This window comes from Pollachius pollachius, assembly GCF_949987615.1.
Source record: "Pollachius pollachius genome assembly, chromosome: 14".
Lineage (NCBI taxonomy): Eukaryota > Metazoa > Chordata > Actinopteri > Gadiformes > Gadidae > Pollachius > Pollachius pollachius.
Window position 1 is genome coordinate 6263185 of NC_136947.1, and position 10465 is coordinate 6273649.

A 10465-nucleotide genomic window follows, 5' to 3' on the forward strand; every position below is an offset into this window, starting at 1 on the left:
GAATGGGATGTCTTTGGTTGGATTAGAGCAGAGTTTATAGTACTTATCCAGTGATTAGAGCAGTATTTTTATTCAACTCTAGTTGCCATGGATACGTGGCTTGATTTGATGAAAGCAATGTGTGTCTGGATGTGCCTGAGCCAGAGGGATGGAGAGAGAAAAAAGAGAGGGAGGGAGGGAGAGAGGGAGAGCGAGAGAGAGAGTAAGAGAGCGAGAGAGTGAGAAAGGGAGAGAGCGATAGAGAGAGAACAAGAGAGAGAGACAGTGTGTGGATGTGGATGTGTTTGTGTGTGTAGAAAGTTGTGCATGAGTATGGGGTTTTAGGGGTGTGTGTTAACTGTGTGTATGTGTCTGTGTGTGTGTGTGTGTGTGTGTGTGTCCTTCTGTATGTGTATGCAAGTTCACAAAACCCAAGCCAAAATATAAAATATAAACTAACCCCCCTAACAGATATTTATTTTAATATAAAACACACATCCGCTACTGTAGAAATGTAGGATCTCAGTATCCATGGTAACCAAAAGTCAAGCAAGGGACAAATTGGTCTACAGATTTTGGTTGACAAAGGCAGCGCATTGACTCCTCAAAGCCTGTGCATTGATAAAGACAGATTCTGAATTATGAAATGTGACACGTTTTGATCCGAAACCTACACGTTTAAAACTGGCTACCATGCAAAGTAGAAGCAAATGATCTCAAATACAAACCTGATGTTTGATTAATGGACATAAATATATATATATATCAACACATAAATATATATATATATATATATAAAGAGAAACTTTGGAAGACGGAGTGAGGGAGATTCTTACCAGGGGCGAGGTTCTGTTTGATGAATAATGCAGTCACACTCCGTGATCCATAAAGCAACAAACTCATATAGCACATGTTTAACCACACAGTTGTCGCGCCTGCTCACAACATGCAACACACCCACCGCAGACAGGCAGACTTACAAATATGCAGCACTTGCACAAGGGCACGAGAGAGAGAGAGAGAAAGAGAGAGAGAGAGATAGAGAGAGAGAGAAAGAGAGAGAGAAGGAGAGAATGGTAAAGAGGGACGGAGGGAAGGAGAGAGAGGTAGAGATAGAAAAAGAAGGAGAAGAAGACAGACAGAGTGAGAGGAAAGGGAGAAAGATAGAGAGAGAGGGAGTGGGAGAAAAGGGAGTTTTGGGTACAGCCGAGGGAGATACAGAATTTGTTTGATCCTAATTACATTGTCCTGCTGGGTAGAGAGTGAACATCATTAAAGCCATTAGTTATAATCAGGGCCGATTAAGGCCAGGGCTAGCATGCACATGGGTGCGCCCCGCTCATCTAACAAGGGCGCTGATGGCCCATACAGCAGCAGCGCAGCTGGCTTAGCGCTAGCATCCTGAGGATGGAACATGTTGCAGCTCTGCTCCACCCTCAGCCCCCCAGCCTGCCACACACACACACACACACACCACACACACACATTCACGCTTCTCCTGGGGCCACTCTCAAAGCACAGTATGACTTTCATGCTTTAATTTCCTCACACCCTTTTTTCGCCGAACGGGATACTAAGGGCGGATGTGCGGTATACAGACGCCATTGCACCGTTGGACATAATGATTTGTGAGCGCTCTGGGTGCATGCACTGCCCTGCAAGATGGTTGTCATGTGCCATGCAGGGGTGGTGGGTTGGGGTGGGGGGGAAGGAGGTGGAGGGTGGTTGGGGGGGAGGGGGCGGGCATTTGATGAATAGTGACAAAAAAGGTCAACTGTTTGGAGGTTCAAATAGCTCGGAGCTGACGAGAAGGGAGGTGTGTGTGTGTGTGGGGGGGGGGGGAGGTACTTTAGACATATTTGGCCGCTCAAACCAACCGCTTAATGGCCGATATCTGCGTCCAAATTCAGAAGTTAAGACAATAAGGGAACCCAGTGGCGTGACGCCGTGTTTCTCGATGGCGCGGTTCACACACCCCTTCACACTCGGCCCTTGGTAATGCACCGCGGCTTCAAGTGTGTTCTTAATATGCAATCACAGGCGCCCTTCTATGGATCAGCGTCGAGCATACACCCCGCTGGCTCATATAATCAAATAGACCTTGTGTGTGTTTGTACTGGTGTGGAACGACGCACTTATGGTATTATTATGGTATTATTTATCAATGCTGCCCTATTAGTTTTCCTTGACTGCCATACAAATTAATTTAGCCCTAAGCAGAGATCGAAAGTGTGGTGGTGGTGGTGGCCTGCTCAGTATTCATTGGCTGGCATGAGGATGATTGTGCAGTCCGTGAACAACCAAAGGTCAAAGGTGGACGTCAATTGGAATCAGATGTTCTGGTGAATGCATGTTTGATCCCATCAAAGATCCATAGGCAAGAATGAACACAGGAGTATTCACTGTCGAATATTTCCATGTAAAGGTCATACACTGGTCTATGTATCGCTCATATCCTGGTCCATGTACCGCTCATATCCTGGTCCAAGTACTGCTCAAATCCTGGTCAAACTCTCGCACTCCTGGTCTTTATACCACATATATCCTGGTCCATGTACTGGTCATTTCCTGGTCCATTTGCTGCTCATATCCTGGTCCATGTACTGGTCATTTCCTGGTCCATTTGCTGCTCCTATCCTGGTCAATGTACCGCTCATATTCTGGTCTATGTAATTGCCATACCCTGGTCCAAGTACTGCTCAATTCTAGGTCAAACTCATGTCCTTGTACTACTCATACCCTGGTCCATGTTCTGGTCATTTCCTGCTCCAATTACTGCTCAAATCCTGGTCCATGTATGAACGGTACATGGACCAGGGTACGAGGGGAACATGGACTAGTGTATGTCATACTCAAGTCCATGTACCTGTCATACCCTGGTCCTTGTCCAGGTCATACCCTAGTCCATACACCTGTCATATCCTGATCCTTGTACAGGTCATACCTTGGTTCATGTACCTGTCATACCCTGGTCCTTGTCCAGGTCATATGCTAGTCCATGTCCCAGTCATGTTCTGGTCAATTCACCCTTCATGCCCTGGTCCATTTACCAGTCAAACCCTGGTCCATGTATCAGTCATACCCTTGTAAATACCCTGGCCGGTGGAACAGGGGGGTGGACAGAGTCATTCTGCATACGATTAGCTTAAGGTCTGCCCTTTTTCTCCACCGCAAAATAAAGGGCACTGTTGATTAATTTGGAGACATAAAAAAACATTACCTCCCTCCCTCCCTCCTTCCCCTGGACCGTTATATAAATGACAAGGAGGAAAAACTAATCACAGAGCAATCGGGAGCCCACCTTAGCACACACATGGCAGACACCTACACACACACACGTACACACACACACACACACACACACGCACACACACACACACACACACACACACACACAAAGCCAAGGGAGAGGAGATGACAGGATAATCAGTTTGTTTTCGGTGTACTTCAGAGTGGAATGTGCTGGACCGGGCCGTAATGATGAGAGAGAGAGAGCCATGGTCACCTCTGGTCCAGGAGCTTCTGCACTCTCTGCCCACTCTCCCCATGACAAACACAGTGCACACAGTGTCTGGCTCGACCACCTGATATCTGACATAATGAGCAAGGGTGTACGTGTGTGTGTGCGTGTGTGTGTGTGTGTGTGTGTGTGTGTGTGCGTGCGTGCGTGCGTGTGTGTGTGTGTGTGTGTGTATGTCCGAGAATGTGTGTGGGTTGTTGCAGGAAATAATGAATGAAGGAAGCAAGAGACTATGCACTGCATCTGGTGTCAGGCACTACAAGTCGCCCTGTCAACAAAGCCTAATCGCCGGCGACAGGCCCTATTAGAAGGACACCAGCGAAAAAGTGCTTCTTTTCCCAGATACCCCTCTAAGTGCAGATCATTACTCTCCATGTGTTAAACAAAGAGATATCTGTACTCCCTCTCTGGGCTCAGGCCATTAGCCGGCCTACAATACTGTGACATTTAAGCTAAACTCGCAGCAATATCTGTGCTAATGTGGAAAATATCTCTCTATCTCTTGATGTCCCTCTATCTCTATCTGTCTATCTATCTATCTAGCTATGTATCTATATCTCAAACTCGCAATCTATATATCTATATAGCTATGAATCTAGCTAGCTATCAAATATATTTTCTGTGTAATTATCGGCCTACCTCTCTCTCCCTCTCTCTCTTGTGCTCTCTCTCTCTCTCTCTCTCTCTCTCTCTCCATATATATATATATATATATATATAGATATATATATATATATATTTCTCTGTCTCTCTCTCACTCTCCCACTCTCCCTTTCTCTCCCTCTCTGTATGGCAACATATTGATGATGGTCTATATCTGTATCTGAACACTGCCCGGGTGTTTAATGAAACATTGTAAACAGTGGGCACTCTGGTAGGATTTTCCACTCTGCTGGCCAATGGTGAATGCTCACATTGTGCTTCACTATTCCAGACAATGTGACCCCATGCCTGGGAGGAATTACTCACATTCTACGTGGGACTGTGGAAAATGCATGAAGAGATGTTTACATGGTTCAAGTCAGAGTTACATGTGGAATTTTGTTTGCATAAATTGCTGATTTGGCACCTGGAGTTCATAGGCAAAATCATGTGTCTTATGGTATTTAGCTCAAGACAATTATTTCATTTTGAATGGTCCACTGCCCAAAGACCGTTTGGGTAGATCATTGCCAGATGGGCTGGCAATGATTTTTTTATGTTTTTTTCTTCATGCTTTTCATCATGCAAGCATTCATGCTTTTTCCCACAGCGATGCTTGGCCCTCCATTTAACCCTGAGAGGTGCAGGCAGAGCGGGTTAATGTGTACCGGTTACCGTACCCGGCCCCGGCCTGTTCCCCACTGCTCAGAAACCAACAGAACAGGAGGAATATCGACTGGTCATGAACTCACACGATGGAGCGGTGGGGAGGTGGAGTAGGAACGTCACAGAAATCTGAACGTGCGAGAGGGAGGTGACAGGGTCGGCATCTGTGAACCAGGCTTTTGGGATAACATCAGTAGCCATGCATAGGGGCTCCCCGGAGAGAACAAAAGGCCCCCGCTCGGAAAAACCACCCAACTCCTATTACGGCCCGCGGTAGCAGTTGCTTATGTAGCTGTGGTCCAGCGGATTATTGTTAAGTCTATGCCATCAGTCAAACACCATCCGGTCACATTCGCTGTTGTCGCCCACTCTTGCTCATTGCTTATTGTTTCATTCGCCAGTTTTGACGGGATAAGCAATTCATAACGACAATAAGGGCAGAATGTGATCATTTCTAGAAGCTCCAAACTTTTAATTAGGACACGGCAGCATACAACAAGAACATTAACAATAGAATACAAAACGATAAAGGGGCAATTATGTGGCAGTCATATGGTGGCTGCCAAGAACTCCATAAAACTAATTAGTAATGTCTGACAGCAGATGGTTCGGGGGTGGCGAGGAATACTGGTAAGGTATGTGTATGAAGCCATGACAGTGTCCCGTGCTGACATGTCGCACACACAAGACACACAAGAGATGTTGACTCCTAACAAAATGTTATTTTCTTCGGGAGTAGCAGAAGAAAAGAAGAGTGATTGGCAGTTCCTTCTTTGGAAATCAATTAGGCAACTACAGTCCTTAGAATACTGAACAACGTCCAATGTGGAGTAGTATTTCTGTTCATGTATTTTTTTTGTCAGCTAGCTAGTTAGTAAATTAGGTAAATAGTAAGTCAGTAAATTAGTTAGTTAGTATGATTATTTATTTATTAATTAATTATCAAGTTAGCTAGCTAGTTGTTTTGTTGATAATTCTTTAGCTAGGTAGTTAGTGCATCGGATTGCCACAGACATTTTGACTGGCCGACTAACATAATATCAGTTACATAACTAATATGCCTCTTGAACTTATTTTAGAAATATGAAGAAAGTACATTTGTCTCTCTCTTTCGGTATGGGGATGTTCCTCAATACTATGTGAGAAGGCACCGAAGATCCAACAGCTGGCTTTTATGGCTGCTCACATGGGAATGAATCTTGAATAGGCTTGAATGGCTTATGTATATTTCCCCTGTCAAATCCTATTCTTTGAACACAAAGCCATTTTAACTTTAAAGGATGAAAAGCTGTGTTTTGTATACTCTGAATTGCCGTGTACGCTCCAAATGCTCCATATGGATAGCGGTGAGAAAGCTTCCTAAATGTAATATCAAATGTAAAATCTCAGTCATAGATGAAATTTTCTTGCATTTGTATAAAGCAATATTGCTTCGATCCAAAGTGACTGGTTTGCCAAGGATTTTTTTTTTGTCAAAAAGACGTAATAAATAACAATGAACACGGAAATCACGATTGCTATCTCTATACATGCTAAGGCTTGTAGGACTAGCTATCTTAACCTTTTCCATCGGGCATCTTTATGCCCGATGCATCTTTATTCAGAGCCCGGCGGCATGGGCCGGGCGGCATAAGGTTCCCTGCTTATTGAGTTTCAGCCCTTATATCTCAGATCCATTTAAAAGACAGAACCAGGAACATGTTGAGGACACCACTTTATATTCCTGAAAGCATCGTGGCCGCTTTCCAGCAGCACTGGAATAAATGTAATTAACAATTATGGTCTGCCCTGCTTGACATCTCATTATTTGAATCTTTCCTGATGTCCTTCGCCTTTCCTGTTGGCCTCCATTTCCTGTCCTCTGCCGAGTAAAAGGGGAAGGGGGATGAGGTAGGAGGGGTGTGGGCGAGACAGACAGGAGTCTTAGGGGGTGCTTGTGTTGTTTAAGTATATTTTTGGCTAGGGTCTCAAAAGAGGGGGTTGAAAGAACGTCCGGCAAAAACAAATGGATTAGAAAATCCATTTGCGAGACACTGACACCGTGCCGCCCGTTGATGTTCTGACATAAAAGAGTAGTGGGGTGCTAGCGGAGTAGGGTTGGAGGCGGCGAGGAGGTGCACACATCAAACACACAGTCCAACATGGGCTAGGCAAGACATTAGAAGCAGGTGAAGTGGCTGATGGACAATATCTCTCCCGCTCTGACTTCCCCGAGTGGTTCCTTCTCTCCAGCCAGGCCTGTTGCGTGACTTGATAAAGTCTTGCCGGAGTCGCACTGCGGTGAGTTCGAGGTGAACGTCTGAGAAAACTTCACAAGTGCAATGATGCAACGTGCAATTCTCTCGCCGGGGAGCCGAAATTGGAAAAGAAGAAAAAAAAGCAACTTTCTTGCATCCCAACTCTAATGATATGCTTTTTTTTTTTTGCATTTTGCATATCAAACAGTCACCCTGTGTAAAAATGCTTTTTATGAATTCAAATGTTTGCAGGCCATGTGAAATCTAGGAGCTCTCTTACCCCGTTTATCTCCTCACTTACTTAATCCTCAAAGAAAATATTATGATGTAAGAAAAAAAAGACAAGCTGGAGGGACACTGAAAAATCCAGCTGAACTGTGACAACTTAAAAAACTAAAATAAATACAAAAACGACTAGAGCTGCCTTCCTTTGATGGACCTGCCATAACAGCACGGGTGATGAAGGGCTGGCACATTGCGAGGTTCGCCGATAATGAATGGCCTTGTCATCAACTCAGTGACCCAACACACCTTTCAGCTAAACACCGAGTGACACAGCGCCTCATCCACGGCCCGGCATCAAAGAATCATTTTGTCATGGAGGATGAGACCTTGTTCCAAACAAATGTTTTTCAGGCACACTTTGTTGAGTTGACACAGCGTAAGAGTTTATTTGATACTAGGGGCCAAGGAGAGACGGCCTTCAACACATGTTTGCTGTTTGGCTCTCCGCAGTGCCACTTAATAAAAGTTGGAGAGTATTTCTCCAAACCGTACGCGGCTTCAAAGGGGAAACCACACAGCACGGCAAACTTGATTTATCTATTTTGTCAAACAACGATTAGGCTTGCAGTGTACGTTCCCGTCTCCTTTCAAAGCATTCTCGAAAGGAGACAGGAAATAACGTCCTCATTCCCATCTATAGACAAGTGTCCTGCTATCCCCCACAACTCCCTGCCATGTCCTCTTCAAATGTTTGCCAAGCTTTCCTTTAATCAGATCAGATAAAGGAGATCCTTCCCCTTGAATCTGAGCAGCACCATTTAATGAGGCCTCTCAAACTCTTGAGCGCATTTGCTTCAGCCCTGTTAACAATGTCAAAAACAAACCCTTGTGAAACGCAAGCAGCAGGAAAATGTGCTGCATTGCGTAGAATTTCTCTCTCTCTCTCTCTCTCTCTCTCTCTCTCTCTTTCTCTCTCTCTCTCTCCTTCCCTGCAATGTATTCACCTCGTCTAGACGGCAGATGCGTGCGATACCAGATAGTTTGGGTCACGAGTGTTTTTCTGCGGCTACCCAAGGGAATCTTTGCCAAGGAAGAATTGGAGGCAACCTTTTTTAACACAGATCAATTCCGTAGAGTGTATTCTCTACAGTCAAACACATAAATGCACTCACACACACACACGCACACACACACACTCTCTCACACACACACACACACACACACACACACACACACACACACACACACACACACACACATGCTGACTGTGATTTGGATAATTCCAGGCACTCACAAACAGCGATGACTGACCTTTCATCAATAGCCCACAGGGGGCTAACAGGTTCTTAGTGCTGGCAGCGGGGCTAAGATGAGAGCCCTTGCTTCAGCGGCGCACAGTGCCTCGTGAGCCTCCCAATTCATGCCATGTTAAGCATCCCTTCACCGTCTTGCCGTAATGTGTCTGGGAAACCGTCTCGTAATTGACTTGATTGAGGCCCTTTTGCGTTCCACGTTTTACTAAAACATCCCCATTGCATTGAACGGAACGCGGGGAAAACGGTGCATCTTATCTCCCCCGCCGTCAGCTCCCCCTCCTCCGTCTGGCTGCTGCGAGCGAAGGAATCCTCCAGGAGAGACAGCCCTCTTCTTAATCAACATCCTGCCTGACATCAGAACAACAAGCAGCTCTGGCTCCCCTAGTTTGGTCTGCCCTCCCAAATTCTCTGAGTTTGATTCACAGGTTGCACTGGTCCACAACTCAATAAGAGGGCTAAGGGCGGAAGGATGAGTGCCACATCAAGATGGGCTCCTGGTCTGGTAGAAAAACTCTGATTTTGTCCCATCAAGGGTGCTTTCTAAATGTGATGGATCCAGCAGACAGAGACAGAATGGCTTAAGACAGCCACCGACACATCCATTCAGCAAGAACCAGCGGGTGTCTCCGTGGTGACAGTGTTTGTGAAGAGGGACTTCTCCAGCCCCACAAAAAGCCCCTCCAGCTGAATCCTCATAAAAAGATAACTACATTCCAATCCACATTTGAATTCCACTTGGGAATTCGCTGATGGGCTGCTATTTTTCAAAACGTAAACCAGGCATCCTGGTACAGCAGATATTGGCAGTGCACAGCATGTCAACTAAATGCTTTTGCTTAACCACTTTTACTGTGTGTGTGTGTGTGTGTGTGTGTGTGTGTGTGTGTGTGTGTGTGTGTGTGTGTGTGTGTGTGTTGTGTGTGTGTGTGTGAGTGTCTGTGTGAGCATGCATGTGTTTCCCTCTTTCTGTGTGTGTATGTGTGTGTGTGTGTGTGTGTGTGTGTGTGTGTGTGTGTGTGTGTGTGTGTGTGTGTGTGTGTTGCATTTATGTGTTTGACTGTAGAGAATACACACAGTAAATACAGCAGACAGGAGGGGATCCAAAAAGTTGCTAAAAATTTTGATGCTGGATTTCTGTGGTTGACCAACTTCAATATCCTCTACCAATGGATGGTAATTAGGAATGTATTTTATGGTTACACGTCTACTTCATAGAGATGAGAGATATACATAGCTTGAAGATAATAAATCAGTATTCCAGATTAAATGGGTCAATTGCGACATCTGATTAAACCTCTCAATTTGTATAGTTTCCTTAGATATGAGATTGATGGTGCTTGATATGAGGGGATAACACTTTCAGATGCATGTGCCCTCCCCAAGGTCGGGAAATAATCCCCCTTGTGGAATCCCATCATCAATCTTGTTCGCATCAAACCCAAGATAACTCCTAAACAAAACTCCAGCCAGAAGTGACTTATTAGCACACAGCCCATGGAAAACAAGCCATTTTGCAGCATGGACGCATCAAGGTATACAATTTTGAAATAATAATAATATTAGTAGTCAAATTAATGGTAATGATAATAATGAATATATTATTGTTAAAATGAACATGTGCATAACATAATACAAAAAATTATGATTACAATTTCTGTAATAAAATCAACATATATAAGAAAAAAAAGAAAAAAAAAGGATAATAGTAATAACATGTTGTGCATCAATTTATTATCTTTCGCTTTTTAAAAAGTGCTCCTGTGTGAGCTGCAGTTGCGCAGCAGTGGGGACAGCAGTGCCAGGGCACCATCATTATGAGTCCCTGTCTGCCAACACTTCTGTCTGTGGGCCGCTGAAGGCTGCAATGTTATTCTAAATTG

At 44.7% G+C, this 10465-nt stretch overlaps 1 protein-coding gene across 1 annotated transcript in view; it reads right to left on the reverse strand.

Moving 5' to 3' along the window:
- LOC307085702 (uncharacterized protein) overlaps nt 1-9630 on the reverse strand; it is a gene marked incomplete at both ends in the record, with an annotated part of 43041 nt that extends 33411 nt beyond the window's left edge. Inside the window, one exon of the mRNA XM_079750567.1 lies at nt 9436-9630. Coding sequence (XP_079606693.1) covers nt 9436-9630 — 195 coding nt within the window. The remainder of the gene's footprint in view (nt 1-9435) is intronic.
- Nucleotides 9631-10465: the final 835 nt, after the last annotated feature.